Source organism: Medicago truncatula, chromosome 1 (genome assembly GCF_003473485.1).
Source record: "Medicago truncatula cultivar Jemalong A17 chromosome 1, MtrunA17r5.0-ANR, whole genome shotgun sequence".
Classification (NCBI taxonomy): Eukaryota; Viridiplantae; Streptophyta; class Magnoliopsida; order Fabales; family Fabaceae; genus Medicago; species Medicago truncatula.
Genome location: NC_053042.1, coordinates 51,039,120 through 51,057,849, shown reverse-complemented (window position 1 = coordinate 51,057,849; position 18,730 = coordinate 51,039,120). Strand labels below are relative to the sequence as shown.

The 18,730-nt window shown below is 31.7% G+C and overlaps 2 protein-coding genes across 2 annotated transcripts; both read left to right on the top strand.

The window, feature by feature from the left end:
* Positions 1–2,220: 2,220 nt before the first annotated feature.
* LOC25485228 (protein FANTASTIC FOUR 3) lies at positions 2,221–3,366 on the top strand. Its single transcript, XM_013614410.3, has one exon. It carries the CDS (start codon positions 2,317–2,319, stop codon positions 3,292–3,294), a length of 978 nt encoding a protein of 325 aa, XP_013469864.2. The 5' UTR covers positions 2,221–2,316; the 3' UTR covers positions 3,295–3,366.
* Positions 3,367–12,264: 8,898 nt separating this feature from the next.
* Positions 12,265–18,357, top strand: LOC25485227 (putative methyltransferase C9orf114). The gene is made up of 11 exons (XM_013614409.3): positions 12,265–12,557; positions 12,670–12,717; positions 12,821–12,988; positions 13,092–13,158; positions 14,843–14,907; positions 15,875–15,953; positions 16,253–16,368; positions 16,487–16,566; positions 17,278–17,347; positions 17,811–17,888; positions 18,022–18,357. Exons 1-11 carry the CDS (start codon positions 12,348–12,350, stop codon positions 18,082–18,084), a joined length of 1,044 nt encoding a protein of 347 aa, XP_013469863.1. The 5' UTR covers positions 12,265–12,347; the 3' UTR covers positions 18,085–18,357.
* Positions 18,358–18,730: the final 373 nt, after the last annotated feature.

Genomic DNA, 18,730 nt, shown 5'->3' with positions numbered 1-18,730 from the left:
GATTTTTCCACAGTGGGTAAGGTATAAGGCTTGTGCAATCCAACGTCACTTTGAGCTTTCCATTGACAACTAAGTTAGAAGTTGAATCCTTGGCATACTTTAATTAGAATCTTAAGTAGCCAAGAGTTTGTATTCAACAGCAAAGCATTTACCAATCACAAGTCTAGTTAGTAGATGTGCGTGTGAAGGAAAAAAAAAAAAAAAAAAGGAAAAGGTATAGCGCATATTTACTTCTTTTAATTGCGCATATATAATTTTATTAGTATGCCCTTTGGCCATTTCTCTAATACAACAAATTCAATAATCTTATTGACCTCCCACCAATTGAGATCAAGTTTTTCTTCTTCGATATGACATAACATGCTCTTACAATTTATTATTATATACGGTGCTAAAAGAAGTGATGAAGTCATGATGCATCAATTCTTATATTGTTGATGAAAATGACTTCACAAACTTTCTTAGAATGTGTTTAGATGAGGTCATTTATGAGAAAATTTATCCAGACCAATTTACAAATTTTTGAAAATTCATAGAGACCGATTTGCAATATTTGTAAAATATACGGACAAGTTTGTGTTCTGGCCACATAAGGACATGTTTACAACTCCTAATTTGTGTTCTGCCCACATTAGGACATAGCACCAAAATTGTGTACACTTGGTATTGTAAGGAAGATAAGTTATGTGCAAAATTATTGTCCTTTGACATAAGGTAAGACACCAAAACAGACACACACAAAAGAAAAAACAACACTTGAAACCATTACTCTTGCTTCCTCGTTTTCGTTATTTTGAAAAATTATTTTTATTGTGTTTTGTATTTTGTGGTACGCGCGGTGGATTAAGAAACAATTGAATTATCTAAACATCAAAATACATATATTGTGTGTGTCTATATATAGTTAACTCTCTTACTTTTTATCTTTCAAAATTTACACATATTTTAAAAATACGCATAAAAAGTAAAAATAAAAAATGAGAGTTTTGCCATTTATTAGGGGTTGGATAGTTTAACTGATTTTGAACTATGAAATAAAAAGAGTTTGTCATTCAAAAAAAAAAAATTGCCACCTATTGATCGTATTCGATCAATTACTATAGTTTTTAGTAAATGCACATATTTTTAAAATGGGATAGGATCAAATGACACCAAGGTGTCAAATTAAATTTGACACCAAATCCTAGCCATTAATACAGTTTTAATCTAACGGCTCTTATCAATTCATTAAGTGCTCACATGCTTGATCAAGTGACACATCTTTTATTTTTATAAATAATTTATTCTTTCTTCTTTTGGTTAATTCTTTTCCAAAAATTCTAATATTCTATTTTTTTTATGAAGGATTCTACATCGTTTATTCTTAGGGTTCTTTTGCACATGATTTACCCCTATTTCATTACTCCAAAACCTAATTGCCAATTTTTTTGCTATACCACTGGTTTATGCTTCACTTCCCAAGCTATTCACCATTACACCTTTCATCTTCTCTTTTCCTATGCTAGTCGAAAACTTAATTTTGTGGCTGCTGTCCAAAACTTAATTTTGTGGCTGCTGTCCAAAACTTAATTATCGTTTTGCTCATCCTATAACAACCTTATTTCTTTATTGAGTTTATTTCTATTAACTATTTTTTCGAAGAGCCTCAAAAGAAAATTGTTTTAAAGAAGGGCCATGGATGCTAAAAACATGAACAAAATGAATAATGACTAATTCTCTAATGTAAGTTCTTTATGCAATGTTGTGAGTAATTCATACCTAAGAATAAAAGATGTAGAATCCTTTAAAAAAAAAATCAGAGAATTTTTGGAAAGGAATTAACCAAAAGAAGAAAGAATAAATTATTTCTAAAAATAAAAGATGGGTCACTTGATCAAGCATGTGAGCACTTAATGAATTGATGGAAGCCGTTAGATTAAAACTGTATTAATGGCTAGAATTTGGTGTCATTTGATCATATCCCTTTTAAAATATGTGACATTAATGAGACATTTTTATATAAAATAACTATAGTAATTGATTGAGATTGTCATTTATTCAAGAAAATTGAAAGGATCTCTACTCACAAAAATACCCTAATCACCTCAAAATATTATTAGTTGAAAAAAAAACATTTCCCCTTAAGAAATTGTTCAACACAAGTGACGCGCGCAAAAATTCCCTTTTTGGGACTACAAATTCACCCTTCACTTCACTTCTTCCACACATCATTCCCATTACTTCTTTCATTCTCTCCCTCTCTTGCTTCCCATAACAATCTTTTAGCTTTCACCATAATTTGAAATTTGAAACATCCTAGTACTTAAGACACAAAACATGGCAGCAATTGTCTACCACCCTGGATTGCAGTCACACCTTGAATCTCATCTCGTTGAATCAAGAACAGTAAGGTTAAGACTACCTTCTCCAAAACAAGTCCCTACTCCTCAATCTGTTGATTTAGCCTTCAAATCTTGTTTGTTTGATTCAAACATCAAAACCCATCACCATGAAGAAAACATCAATAAAACAGAAACTTTTCAAAACAAGTCCAACAACAATGGTGGTTGGAACTTCCTTGACGCTCTTTCCAATAATATAGCTCAAAACACATCAAAAAAAGAAACCACAACAGCCACCTATCTTCCCCCTCAGCAGAAGTGTTCCTCTTTGGTTCTGAGTCCAAAGAGTCTTGAATTGTGCACAGAAAATCTTGGCAACGAGAGTGGTACTGACATTGTAGAAAACGACTTATTGTTGTCTTCAATGGGAACAATGGAGCAAAGACAACCTTGTTCTCAAGTTTTAGCAGCTACTAAGAAAGTGAAAACTCAGAATTTTCCACCACCTTTGACAACCATAAGAGGATCAGAATCTCTTCATGTTAGAACCCACCGTGGAGATGGAAGGTTGGTGATTGAAGTCACTAAGGTCCCACCAAGTACTTCTTGCTTTCAAGCTGATAGAAGCCATGGCTGTCTTCGTCTCTATTTTTTGACAAATGAGACTACAAGTTTTGACCCGGAAGAAGAACAAGAAGAAGATGGTGAAGTTGATGCTGACGATGAAAACGAACAACTACAAAATGAAGATGAATTTTCTGAAAATGAAATGATTGGTGGAGAAATACAAAATGCTGACAAAGAAACAAAAGAAAATAAATCCCAAGGTGTTTTTGTTGCAAGTGAGTGTGAAGGGATGAAGTTGAGAATGGAAAGTAGGGTTAGAAGAAGCAAAGAAGGTGGTGAAAATGAAAACAATGAATCGTTAAATTGGGGTGAGAACGTGAACTTTTGGGTGGCTACTACTTCCTAAAACTATTTATATTTTCCCATCTATTTATCTGTATTAATAAAAAACAAGATTATGTATTTGTTTTTTTGTGCATTCAACCTGCTTTGTTTAATGAATTTCCCGTGTTTGATTTTTTCTCACATAAACTATGGTCCTGGTCGGTAGTTATTATCGTTAGTTACTCTGTTCCTAGGAGGACATACAGTTAGTGAAAATGAATAGCCATCTTGTTGAAAATGAAAGTGAAAATGGTACATAACATAGCGGTTGGATATGAATTACCATCTTGTTGAAAGAGAAAATACATACAAGATTTAAATTGCTTTTTAAAATGAATAAATATATTACGTTGTATTGTTTCTAATTTTGAGAAAATTTGAGAATCGTAATAATAATAAAATATATATTTCAAAAAAAAAAAAATATATATATATATATATATATATATATATATATATAAAATAAATTATTTAGATCAGATGACACATGTCTCTAGTTCAACTAAAGCTTTGGGTTCGAATCCAACATTATACATGCAACAACATTAAAACTCTTTAAGGAGAGTTGCCGTCTAGTTAGGTCTTGCAAGGCTTGAGGTATTTAATTTATGACCAAATTCTCTATGGTCTCTTATGATTGTAGGATCCTCTTCTTCAACTGCAAATATGATTAGAGAAAAATTGGAGGAAGATAGTATTAATGTGGATGGTAACAACAAAATTAACCCTAAAAATAATCAACTCGTGTTATGGACCGCATGATTCCTGAATGTAGAGATTAGTCTCAGTTAAGTGATGCCATGCCATGTTAACAAACAGGTTGGCACACAAATTCATAGTACGTACACAAACGTTAAGGACCAAAATACTTTTAAATCGTTTAGTTTTTCCAAATTATGATGTGGCTTGATAAATTTCATAATTTCAAAGGCTTGCCGATTTACTATTTTGATGTTTTGTTAATGCTTGTTGCGTTTTACTGGTTTGTTACTTGTAATATAGCAGAATAAGGTCATTACTTTTTAATGGTTTTGCTTTCATGCAATGTTTCGCAAATCGAGTGTTAACACTCTGAGTTTATCGAGTTTACGTACTTAGGTACCAAAATCGTGTTAACTCGGAGGTAAACTCGATTTCTGGTAAAATCGGAAGGTTTGCCGAGTTTGACCGAGTTAACACTCGGTAAACTCGTGTAAACTCGACCGAGTTTTACGAGTTTACATCTATAAAAAATTGGCCCTTTTTTGGGTCCATTTCTTTCAAAACCCAATTTCTTTTCTAGAAGCCCAAAGACTGAAACATTTACTGAATAGTTACCTTTACAATAACATGTTGTTCCTAAAATGAAATGTTTCTTTTTCTTTCTTCTCTGAGTTCTCAAACCACGAACATGGGAGCACATACCAATTAGGGTTGCAATTTCGACGGTGGAAACTTAGATTTCGACGCCGGTGATTGCAATGCCGGTTAGGGTTGTGGCGGTGGTGTTCGTTGACCTTTTGAAGAAATTAACTAGTTTGTTTTTTAGATTGTTTTATTAACAACTTTAAGAACTTGTGAAACTTGCTTTTTTGGATGGTTTTATGGATGACTTAAACTTATAGACTTATGAAACTTATAATTTTGTGCGTTAATTTTTATGTTTTGATGCTAAGTTGAGCATAATGTTTTATTATGGTAGTTTGGTATAATTTGCCGTTTTAATTAAGTCATATTTTGCATTATTGACATATTTACAATATTATATTAACTATATATGTCATGCATATAATAAATTTTATATAATTTTAATTTTAGGTAAACTCGTACGAGTTCTCGAGTCGAGTTTACCTAGGCAAAACGAGTTGAGGTAAACTCTCGAGTTGCAAAACCTTGCTTTCATGTGTTTCAGACCGGGTAGAAGCCAAAATCACCGGGTTAAAGCCTAAAAATATCAAAAGTTGTTAAAAGAGTTTCACACCAGACAAAACATGGCATGAACATTTGTTTATAAGCAGGGGTAATTCTCATCTCACAAGCAGAATTTGTGGGATTGTGTTAGGCTCAACCATTATTTTTAAAATATCACAGTCTCTCTAAGATCCATTGAATCATCTGCTATCAGATTTCTGCTATCAAGTCATCCACCATATATGTGAGGACAATCCTCACATATCCAACACAACAATTTTAGAAAAATATTTGCTTGGACACATATCCAGCACATCAATTTTAGACACACATAAAGTAATATGAAAAGAGAAAATAATTAAATAATAGAAAATACTAACTTGTGTCCTTATCACATATATTAAGAATTCCACTTATAGAAATTATGTATTGGAAATTGTTCTTTCAAAAAGAAAAAATGTATTGGAAATTGTGTTGATTTATTGCTCAAAATGTTTAATATTAATTTCAATAAATTCTTACCATTAATGAAATGACATTAATGCTTAACATGTGCCATAATTACACAAGTTAACATGACCCTTAAATAATAATTATTTAATAAATAAATAAGATACATTTTTATGTGTTTCTAAATATGAGCTATTCTTCCATGATTACAAGACCAAATAAATAGCTTTTAGACACACTCACATGAAGAGATTATCTTCAAAATATTTAATTATTTTTTTTTATCAATATTCATTTTATCATTAAAAATATGCTTGTTTATGTGCGTGTGACCAAACACTTTTTGTTTGGGCTTGTGACCATGTTAGAGTTTCTCGTCTAAATAGTACGCCAAAGATGAGTTGAGAAGACATGCATCCGATCCAAGCAAGACTACCTCTTTATTGAGAACTAGTCGAGATACCCGTGCTACAGTACGAGTAGCGCGGTTTCGCCGCGCTTATTGGCAGGGTTTGTTGGAAAGAGTCTAATGAGTAGTAATTAGAATATGATAGTAGTAATTAGAATAAATATAGTAATAAGAATAGTGAAAAAATGAGTTCTATTTAAATTAGAATATTAATATTTATATATCAGTAGTAATTATTTGATGAAAGTCTAATGAGTTGTATAGAGATGATAGTAAGTGAAATTAAAAAGAAAAGGATCAGATGGAGTTTTATTATAAAATCTTAAATTATTTTATTAACAAATATCATAATTAATCTTCAAAATCGAGTTATCAAAGCAAACCAATAGCTTTAGGGGTCGTTAAGTTTATTGTGTGTGTGTCTATATATATATAAATTAGATTAGTGTTCAAATTAGGTCTCGTGTATCAATTATACATTCTTTGGATAATTTTGATAGTGGAGATTTTATAGGGAGAGTTTATATATATATATATATATATATATATATATATATATATATATATATATATATATATATATATAAAATATCTTTATAAAGTCATAGTTCATTTTATTAGCAAATATCAGAATTAACACTCAAAACTGAGTTATCGAATCAAACAAAAGTATTAGGCAAGGACAATGCAATAGGTTTGTCGGTCGTTAAGTTTCTTATGTATTTATAAACCTTTGATTAATGTTCAAATTGGGTCCCGTGTAACAATTATATACTCTTTGAATAATTTTAGTAGTGAAGATTTTATAGGGAGAGTTTTTTTTATAATATCTTTATAAACTCATAGTTCATTTTATTAGCAAATATAAGAATGAACACTCAAAACTGAGTTATCGAATCAAACAGAAGTATTAGGCAAGGTCAATACATTAGGTTTGTGAGTCGTTAAGTTTCTTATGTATGCGTATACATTAGATTAATGTTAAAATTGGGTCCCGTGTATCAATTATACACTATTTCGATAATTTTGGTAGTGGAGATTTCATGGGGAGACATTTTTTTTATTTTTTATAATATCTTTATAAACTCATAGTTCATTTTATTAGCAAATATCAAAATTAACACTTAAAACTGAGTTATCGAATCAAATAGAAGTATTAGGCAAGGACAATACAATAGGTTTGTCGGTCGTTAAGTTTCTTATGTATTTGTATACCTTATATTAGTGTTCAAATTGGGTCCCGTGTATCAATTATACAATCTTTGAATAATTTTGGTAGTCGAGATTTTATAGGGAGTGTTTTTTTTGTTTATAATATCTTTATAAACTCATAGTTCATTTTATTACCAAATATCAAAATTAACACTCAAAATTGAGTTATCAAATCAAACAGAAGTATTAGGCAAGGACAATATAGTAGGTTTGTCGGTCATGTATTTTTTTGTCAAAAAAAAAAGTTTCTTATGTATTTGTATAACTTAGATTAGTGTTCAAATTGAGTTCCGTGTATCAATTATACACTCTTTGGATAATTTTGGTAGTGGAGATTTTATAGGGAGAGTTTTTTTTTTTTTTTTTTATAATATCTTTATAAACTCATAGTTCATTTTATTAGCAAATATCAGAATTAACACCCAAAACTGAGTTATATCAAACAGAAGTATGTAACAAAAAAAAAAACAGAAGTATTAGGCAAGGACAATACTAGCGGCGAAGCTAGCAAAAAAATTGTGCCGGGGCCAACTATAAACAAAAAATAAAATATTTAAAACCAACATATTTAAATTTTTATCTCGATTTTTTTAAATTATACAAAAAAAAAAATAATAAGTTTTAGTCTTGGATTTAATCTCTAAACAAAATCTTAGAAAATTAACTTAAAAATCGCAAGTGTTGTAGAGACTAAAAACAAAATAATATGAAAATTAGCTGATACATAAAAATTAACTTAGAGTAGCAACAAATGATAAAAATTGACAATATCTATTTAAAAAAGTTGGACAAAATGTGTTTCAAAAAGGCAATTTTATCCATATTTGATTGTTTACAAAATATAATGATAATGTCTTCTCCAATGTAAACAATTAGACTATTTGCAAGAAACTCATTGCCCGTTTGATATGTTTATAACTATTGCCTTGATAATTTTTAATTGTTAAAAAAGTTTTCTCTATAGTTGTTATTGCGACTGAAAATACCAAACCATTACAAATAAATCTATCAATCATGTAGTAATTTTTTACTTTCTTATATATGCTAATTTTCGACAATTGGATATGTTTGGGGTAGCTCAATGTTTATTATTTGAGGTAGCAAAATATAAATACATACCAACTAATTCAACAATAAATATTTTTTGGGGTAGCCAAGGGCCTTGTATATGAAGGGTTACGCAGGGGTGGGAATAGGCCAGGCCAAGCTTTGATAGGTCTGAGCCTGGCCTACGAAATAAATCACAAGTCTGAGTCTGGCCTATGGCCTATCATAGGCCGTTTTCTAGGCCTGACCTGGCCTATTTAAAAGTCTGGACTGGCCTGAAAGCCTACTTACAGGCCTACTTCACATTAAGACCATCAAATAGTTCATTTGGCCTACTAAATAGGTTAAACATGTCTTAAAACCTACTTAAAAGCCTATTTCACTACAAGTAAATTTCAACTAGATTAAAGCCTACATAAAAGCCTATAACAACAAAGCCTATTAAGAGACTAATAGAAGATGTTTATATTTTTAATATATGCAATTATTTCAATATAATTTTTTTTTTTAATAAATAAGTATTAATAGGCCGGCCTATTAGGCTTAATAGTCTTTTTTTGAAGCCTAAGCTTGGCCTATTTAACTAAACATGCTTTCTAAAAAGCCTAAGCCTAGGCCTATCTACTAAACAGTCCAGGCCAGGCCAGGCCAAAACAGGTCAGGGCGTAAGCCCCTGTAGGCCGGCCTGGCCTATTTCCATCCCTTTACGCCCCTGGACAATACAATAAGCTTGTCGTTCGTTAAGTTTCTTATGTATTTGTATACCTTGTATTAGTGTTCAAATTGGATCATGTGTATCAATTATACACTCTTTGGTGAATTTTGTTAGTGAAAATTTCTTCTGCAGTTTTTTATTTTATTTTTTTATATAGTATTTTTATAAATTCATAGTCCATTTCATTATCAAATTAGCACTCAAAACTGTGTTATCAAAGCAAATAGAAGTACATAATCAATGTACTCACAAATATTTTATCAATATATAGTTCGCATTTTATTTCATAAATAATTGTATACTATATATTCTCCCATAAAAACTTATCCTCTCATATATTTGTAATGATATTAATATGATTTTTAAATAATTCCTCAAAAAAAAATATACAGGATTCCCATAACGAAATATATGAATAAGTATTCAATTAATATTATTTACCAATTTTTCTCATTTACTACTCCTATCTTATTAACCTTTTTTTTTAAAGAAAGAAACTCCATATCAACTACAAAATCCGTAGAGATAACAAAAACATTTTTATATTTAACATTTCATTAATTAATTACAAAAGTAAAACATTTCTATTCTCTCTCATCACATTGACGCCCTTAGATCCTTCTGTCTTCCTCGTTCTGCCATCCCTCTCTCAGACTTCACCACCAAAATTCACACCTCTGGCCACCAAACAATCGTTTTTGGTCATCTTTCTGTAAACAAAAATCATATTTTTCATCCTTTCGTCTTCCACTACACTTTTATCCAAACAGATCTTTTAAAGGACTTAGTTTGAAAAATGGATCATTCTCATCTTCTTCTCATATTTCTCCTTAAAAGTAAAAAAAAACATTATTTCCGGTCATCTAGCTTTAACATCGATGGATTTAGTGTCATGTCTGTAACATTGATCTTGCAAGATTTCATTTGAATCTATTTGTTACTCAATTTGGGCACACAGAAATATTTCCTCCATTCTCTCATGCCTTCCTGCAATAACAACAAACTTCATTTCAAACTTTGGATCTCTTGTCTTCTAGTTTTACTACATGTATTTTTTCTAATGAAGATCTGTTTATATGTATTTTAAAATTTTCTATTCATAGATATTTTGTATGAAGAGTATATAGACTCTTTCATGTGTTTTTTTTTTCTGTTCGTTTTTTTGAATTTATTATTGTTGATAAAAAAAATAAGAAAACTCTTCATCTTAGAATTAACTATTTTGTTTAGAATTTGTTTGATTTTTTTTTTCGATCTTAAAACTTGGTAAAACAAAAGTTTAGAATAAGATATTTTTTATATTAAAAAAGCATTTTTATGTTGCTAAAAAAAAGTAGAAAAAGAAAATAAAATAAAATAAAATTTCTTCAACAATTTCTAAATAAAAAAAAATTATGTTGCTAATTTTTTTTTACTGTTTCTGTACTTTTAAAAGACTACGAATTTAAAATTGTCAAGAACATATGAACAAAAAGTTAAATAACATGAAGTTAATTTGCTGAAAAATTTGTAGAGTGATGTAAAGTTACATTGCTTAATAATTTGTAGAGTAATGTAGTGTTAGAAAACACAATAGTTTATTGTAGAAGAACATAACATGAAGAAGAATGAATATCCTTTTAAAAAAATTACATTTGTTAGAGAATAAAGTAGTTTGTTAAATACAATATGGAAGAAAAAATAACAACAATATACTTGTGTGTTTCTTCTTCTTCTTCATGTTTGTTGATAATATTTTTTCCTGCGTAATATTTTTTCTGCATAAAAAATAAGTTCCATTGATTAGAAAATTGTAGTTGATGATGAGAAGAAAATATAAAAATTATGAGTGAATGTGTAAATTTGAATTTTGAAATGGAAAGAAGAAAGGTGGGAAGATAAGTCTTATCCATAGTGTATTAGGTATATTGGGAAGTGCATTTTGAGAAGTGAAATGATAGATGGTGTATAAGTGTAGTAAATCAGCACCATTGGATCTTAAAAAATCTGAAAAGTAAAAATCTAATATAATAAGTTGAAGTTGTTAAGAAGCTGCCATGTGTTAAAATTCTATACAAAATTACCAAAATAACCTTGAAAAAGTGAAGGTAGGGGCAGTTAGATAATTTTGATAGTATCTTCTTTTCATATATTGTTAGTAGATAGATAGAGTAGAGTAGATGGATAGATTAGACTCATGCATAAGAAAGAGAGAGAGTTCGTACAAACATTATCCATCGCTTCACTTTCACTACTAATCCTGGAAAGATGATAATGAACTTAGTTTAAATTTCTAAAAAGAGTATCTAATGGAATTTTATTATGAATATTATAAGTGGATGTCTATAGAGTAAATGGGTTAATGGACCATACTACTAGACTATTAGACTTGTTCTCTAAGCTATTGTATTTCTCTATAGATATAACTCACATGTATTATGTAACATATTTTGATAGACTATGATAATAATAGAATGTCGTATTCTCTCTTCTTCTTATTCTATTTTTTATTTTCTATTTTTATAATGAGCATTAGAGTATCCACAACGGAGACATCCATTTTTAGATACTTAAATGGTCTCACGTGTTCACATTACTCATTTATAATTTTTAAATAGTAGTATATAATAAATACTTAATCACTTCAACTGAGCATCTCACACAAATTTCTTAAATGAGACACACTAATCAACTTTATATCATTACATTTTAATTGTTTTAATATTAAAATAGTGTGAATCCCACTTAAAATTGGGAGTCTTAAATAAGACCCCGAGTCTTATAAGACCCGAAAAAGTTTATCCCCAATGGGGGTACCTTATAGACGCTAAGTTTTAAATGTTGAAAACCCTCTCATTGGAGATGGTCTTAGTTGTTAGAGTTTGCCAATGATGCCTTCGAGTACTCTTTAAAGATTTAAAATTATGAAATTATATTTAAAAAAAGTTAAATATTAAGATTTCTAATGAACTGATTACACAAATTTTCATAAAAATTTATCATTTAAAATTCTTAAAGAGTGTCCTAAACACTTGTTAGCATTTGTATGTTATTAATTGACAAAAAAATCACTATATGAGATGCTCTTATACTTTTTCTTTTTTTGGAGAGAATTATACTTATTTTTTTTAATAATCACAAACATATTTTTCTAACTTGAATTAATTTTATAAAAAATGAATTTTTATCTAGCATTAAGTTTTAAAAGGTCTGTCAAAAAAAAAAAAAAGTTTTAAAAGGTTTTCCCTATTCATTTTAAAAATAAAAAAAAAGGTTTTGCGTAAAAAAATTTATACAACCATTTTTGTTTGAGAGAAAAAAGTTAAACAAACAAGTAGGAACCCCAAAACCCTCCAATACCAACTCTGTAAACATGGGGAAGAAGAAGAAGCAGCGGCTGACAACAGATGCAGAAACCGAACCGGAATCAAACCCAATCAATGGCAACATCGATGATTCTCACAGTAACAAGAAGCTTAAGAAGATTAAGAAGAACAAAACAAACGAGGAGATACCCACTGTTAGCATAGCTGTTCCCGCTTCCATCATTGACAACGTTCCAACTCTCGAACTCGCTACTCGGGTACCCATTTCAAAATTACTTTCATTTCCATCACAAAAACATTAATTTCATTCGAAAAATGGAACTTGATTCATTCTGAATGTATGTATATTGTTTTGATTTCCCTTTTCAGCTGGCTAGTCAAATCGCTCGTGCCGCGGCTATTTTCCGAATCAATGAGGTTGCTAATGCTGTTTTCTACATTTGTTATTACTCTTATTGTTATCATTATCATTATGTTGCTGATGTAGACAACTGTTGTGTATTTATGTGTATATGAATAGGTGGTTGTGTTTGACAATAGAAGTAATACCGACAAAGGTTATACCGCGCTGGATAATTCTGATGATGAAAGTAGTTCGGTTTTTCTCGTGCGTATCCTGCAGTATCTTGAGACACCTCAGTATTTGAGGAAGGCTCTTTTTCCAATGCATAACAGCTTAAGATTTGTGGTTGGTTTAGTTTTTCTGCAGCTGCATTTTCTGAAGTCGTTTATTTTGTTGACTATTTGTTTAGTATGTGTTTTATGTTAGTTGTTTGTATTGGATTTTGCAGGGGATGCTGCCACCCCTTGATGCTCCACACCATTTGCGCAAACACGAGTGGGGTCCGTATCGGGAAGGTAGGTCGTTGTATTCTGTTAGAATTTCTAATTTCTGTAGTGGATGGAAAATGTAAAGGAAATTTATGGAAGAATGATTTAAATTCTATAATACTCATGTGGGTAGAATTTTTAGCTATATGTTATAACCCCCATCAGCTAAACATTTGCCAATGATTGGTCCCGATAATTTAGAATTTTATGCTCAGGACAATGTATTTCATCTATATAGTACTGCATGAATGATTCTGCTGTCACCCCTTGTTATATTGTGATTTAGATCTAATCGATGATGGTTTTATTATTTAAAATTAATTCATGGATACCAGTGTTGTTTTCATATATTTCTATTTTTCTTAGGAGAGTAATCGAAAGCCATGGAAAGGTTTGAAATATATGGTTCATGCATGCCATGGAGTGTTTAATGTCCGTTAATTTGAACCACACATTGCACTGTTACTAGGTTGTAGTTCGTAATTGCAAAGCACCTATCAAACTCACATGAAAATTCTTCCATAAAACTACAAGGCTATAGAGGCTCTATGCTAATGAACAGTGTTATTGAATATCGGCCATGGCAGGAATTGGTGGCGGTTTTTGGGCTCTCCGTATTTTGGCCGATATGGCGGGATTTTCCGCCATAATCCAATATCACGGTGCCACAAGTGGTCGGTATGGTGGGATTTTGGCTCTCCTCCATAGACAACAGTGCTAGTGAATGTTGGACAGTGAGGTACTAACAGGAGTATAGGTGAAAATTTTGAAGTAAATGAAGCATGCATGCCTGAAAAAGATATGAAATCTGGAATAAATTTATTTGGTTGAAAGTTGGAATCAGAATGACACACTTAATAAAGAAATCATTTCTGGAGCTCATCTAAGCTTATCGGTGTGTGTTGCAAGTAAGGTTGTGGTGAGAAAATCAAATCAAATGGAAGAAAGTTATTTTGAAGGGAGGAAAACCTAAGAATACTGGACCGTTATATCTCACTTAAAACCACTTCGCCCTTAACCAGGACTCGTGCTTGGAGGGCTGTGGACCATTATAATTCAGATATGACCAAAGAGTCACAGATAAGGGTGGCGCCTAAACCCGTGAGGCCGCCCCCTCACCCTTATCACCCAAAACAGCCAAATCAGAGCCTTTAGGCAGAATATTTGGGCAGAGATAAGCTATATGCGCCCCCTGTTATAGGTAATTGTTGAGATAAACATAGAAAGGCTGTTACGAAAAAAGAGGCCAAAAAGGGCTATAAATAACACCCTTGGGATCACTCCCAAGGCATGACCTAATCACAAATACTATAGAAGAAGTTATTGTAAAGAGTCCTTTCTCTAAACGAGTTTATGGAAAATTTGGCTGTTCTTGTGTCGAGTTGTGAAGATTAATTCATTAGTCACCCCAGCTTTTGGGGTATTGCTTGGTTATTAACTTGTTGTTGTTGTCGAGAGGATTGATGACTTTTATTGCGTTGGTTAGCTTGCTTGTTTCCACCCGGTGTAATCTTTTTCCTCTCTTAAGACACCAAGTGGTGTTCATTATGTTGGTTATTTAAGGACTTCTTATTTTAACTCTTTTTATCTAAAGATCTTTTGAAGCAGAAACATTTTTTTTTTTTGTATTGGCATTGCTGTTACACTTTTGTTATTTTGCCCCATGGTTACACTGGCCAGGTTTTGATACATTGCAATTATAACTTCTTAGGTGTCACGATAAAAGAAAAACATTTAAACTCCGGGGCAACACTAGTTGATGTTGGCTTATTTAAGGTACACATTTCACAGATTTCTTGGGTCAATATTTTTTACTTCCCTTTAAATTCTCTGTATTTCCTTTTTCTTTCATTTCCCTTGTTTTTCCAATGACATCCTTCTCAAGGACATCTTATTGTCTTTGTCCATATTTTCCGTTCATCTCTGCCATGTAGTTGTTTGGATATTGGCTTCTGACAGGAAGTTCAATGAGGGTTGCATAGAATGTCATCACATCATTCCTATTTCTTACATTTTCCTTCCATTTTAATTTGAAATTGCAATGTTTTTTTAATTGTTATTATATTTATAGATTATTAGAGTGTGGTAGAAAAGAGAGAATGAAAGAAAACGGAAATTCTGAACTGATTTAAGAAAATAAATCTAAAGCTCTGTTTACAATTGGTTTCAAGTATATAGAGTGATAGAGACTATGCAACAATAACTATAGCTACCTGAATTATTCTCAGTTTGTTACAGATTAGAATATTCTTGAACAGGTTAGGCTTCTAACTAAGTTTGTAAACAGTAAATGAAACTATAGTAGCTGTAATTGAGACAGATGCTAGAAAGCAGAAATTCTTGGGACCTTGGAGTGTGCTCCTCTCAAGATCTCAGGTTCGAATCCTCCCAGTGTCAATTTCTGCGGGCTAGTCCATACGGAGCTTTGCTCTGGCTTTAAATGGCCCCCCCGCTAGTGGATGATGGGATTGGCACCCCCGGATTAGTCGGTCTTGGAACCGGATACCGAGTTAAAAAAAAAAAGATGCTAAAAACAAAAATTCAAGATAATAAACAACAGTAGCATATAGAAAGTGGGTAGTATTAGCCGAGAAACTCTACTCCAATATAGATTCAAACACTTGTGACCAGTTTTTTTTTTTTTTTGAACAACACTTGTGATTAGATTTGTTCTAATAATGTTACTATTAACTAGACTTGAGTTGCTTTCTATATGATCTGATTCACTATACGACATATGCAGCATGTTGTAGTTGACCAAATACTTGAACCCGGAAGAAGAGTTACTGTGGCCATGGGCGCCAACCGCAATTTGGATTCTGGTAATCAATTGATCTTTACTTTTCTTTTTTATTCTCGTGTGAGTTAACTTCAGTAGCATGCTTTTCTTTTTCGTTGGAGAAATACGCTTCCTCTTTCTATTTGGCATTTTTCCTTTCATTTGTGTGACTCTTTTATTCTACACATCCTATGATTTTGAAGTTTTCTTTTGGGTGCCTTGCTAACACACAATGACAATATGATTCTTGTTTGAAAGTTGTTTTTCACAATTAAAATTCATTCCAGAATTTCTCCTTGGCTATATGAATTTATGCTGATTTCAATGCTGCTCTTCATCTAGATTTACCACGCGAGGTTGTCTCATCATCCAAGCCTAGGGAAGAAGGAGCATATTGGGGATATCAAGTGCGTTATGCTCGCAATATTAGCTCAGTATTTTGTGAATGTACATACAAGGTATCCTCTCACCTCCCAGACACACTTCTCTGCCTTTTAATATCCATAGCCTATTTTTCATCGACCACTATAATCCTACTCATGAACCCTTTCTTTTGTTTACTTGTTAACGTTACAGGGTGGCTATGATTGTATAATTGGTACCTCTGAGCATGGTCAGATTATTAAGTCATCTGAGCTTGAAATACCATCCTTCAGGTGCTCATGTTTTAACATTTCAACTGCAAATTATTATTGTTAAATTGCTTGGGTGCTAATTTTAAGCGTTCTCTTCTAGGTTGGTACTTAAGCGAACAAAGTTTATTAATTCTAGGAGATGGATTTAAAAGCAACCATTGTTTTCCTATTAATCTATTTTCTTTTCAATGCTCCATATATTTCTAAAATGAAAAATGTTCATAATTCATATGAATATTGATGCCAAATTACGGCTTGCCAAGCCCAAGAGTACACATGAGATTAAAATTATCACGGGCCAATGGCTCAATATCAAGTACTTATGTCATAATATTTTGATGAAATATCGCCTCCAGTGTGAATTTTCTGTTCTCACATGAGTGGAAAGTACAGCGTTGAGTCCCACAATTGTTGTTTTTCCCACCATAATGAGCTTGCTAACAAGCAAATGAAAACTATCTTTTCTTCCCCTTTTCCCTCATTTTCTTTCTGTTCTTTTTCTTGAAAACCAGACATTATAATGCAACTGATGCATAGGGAGTTTCCTTTTAAGGTTTTATTTTCTTTGAATCATCTATGTATTTTGAGCTTCACTTACTGGCTAATTTGAAATATGAAATTCAAACAAATATATATATATATGTGTGTGTGTGTGTGTGTGTGTGTGTGTGTGTATGCAGGTGTTTTTATTTAAATTGGTTTTATTAATTGCTTGATTTATTGAATTTGTAGACATTTATTGATTGCCTTCGGCGGATTGGCTGGTTTGGAAGAGAGTGTTGAGGAAGATGATAACTTTAAGGTATTGCGTCCTTCCATTATATATGTGATTATTGCGGTTCCCTTTTTGAGATTACTACCATTCCGAGATTCCACAAATTTGACAGAATCATCGGCTACATGCCTTTCTCTGTTGTAACTTGTAACACATTCCTGTTTGACGCACATGCACTGGGAAGCGATGATTAGAATTTGAAGTGTTACACATTTCTGTGCAAGGCATTAGAATTTGAAGTGTTACACATTTCTGTGTAAGGCAAATATTTTCAGATGAAAAAGATAACAAACATGTAGAACAAAGCTCTCCTACGAAAACATGTCTTGGATCTTTTTCATATGAAAACATGTGTCTTTCTTAGGTTCTAATGTCATTGTTGTGTTATATGTACTAATATCATTCTAATTCAGCTTAAGAAAAAGAAAGGACCATGGTGCTAAATATAGAATTTCTTGCTGCAATACTAATCACCCTCTAAAAAATGCAGGGAAAAAATGCAAAGGAAGTGTTCAATTTATATTTAAATACATGTCCACATCAGGGGAGTCGAACAATTCGAACAGAGGTACTGTGCCTAATCTTACCTTATTCAATTTATTTGTTTTTTTTTTTTTAAATTCAAATTTCAGTCATCAATTAATCCTCATATTTTTTCCCTTAAAAAAAAAAAAATCAATCCTCATGTTTTTCTTTTATAGGAGGCTATTCTTATATCTCTTCAGTACTTCCAAGAACCAATAAGCCGAGCAATGTTGGGTTGAGTATTGTTGTTGTAGTCTTAAAATTTATGTAGTCCAGGCATTTTTTTTTGGTAGAGTGTAGTCCTGGCATTTGATTTTCCAAATTATATATATGTAATAACATTCAGAAATATTTATTACTAGTTGTCGCACCAAAGAAGCACCGATGAAACTCCAATTATATTTGTGTAGATCACGTTAGTTAAACTTTAGTTTGTCGTGTATGTTAGTTGGGGATTAACAGAAGACCAACATGGGTTACAGAAAATAATAGGTTGACAATTTTTATTTGTATTCTCAGTGTATGGAAGACAAATACGAATATTCATGTTAAGATTAGGGACGAAAAATGGGATTCTTATCGAAACCATTACAAATAAGTGAGAGGAGTAGAAAAGTATAGGCTTAATTTCACTATTAGCCCGCCTAATTTATTAAATGTGGAAAATTGATATTTTGACATCAGAAGGTTAATAATAACACATGGAAGTTATGAATTTACCCCCAACGGTAGTTAACTATCGCTGATATGTTCGGAGCAGTTAACTGCCGTTGGCCCCCGAGGCAGGCTTTGCTGCACTTAAGTGCAGTATCAGTAATGATTTTACGCGTTTCGGTCAAAAAAATAAAATAAATCGAAACTTATTTAGAATTCTACGAAACTTTA

What these genes read in the sequence shown, in the direction of transcription:
- LOC25485228 (XM_013614410.3), top strand. Translation starts at nt 2,317, where the DNA reads ATGGCAGCAATTGTCTACCACCCTGGATTGCAGTCACACCTTGAATCT.
- LOC25485227 (XM_013614409.3), top strand. Translation starts at nt 12,348, where the DNA reads ATGGGGAAGAAGAAGAAGCAGCGGCTGACAACAGATGCAGAAACCGAA. An exon ending in AGGAAGATGATAACTTTAAG is followed by an intron (nt 17,348 to 17,810) that starts GTATTGCGTCCT and finishes TAAAAAATGCAG; the next exon opens with GGAAAAAATGCAAAGGAAGT. An exon ending in GTCGAACAATTCGAACAGAG is followed by an intron (nt 17,889 to 18,021) that starts GTACTGTGCCTA and finishes TTTCTTTTATAG; the next exon opens with GAGGCTATTCTTATATCTCT.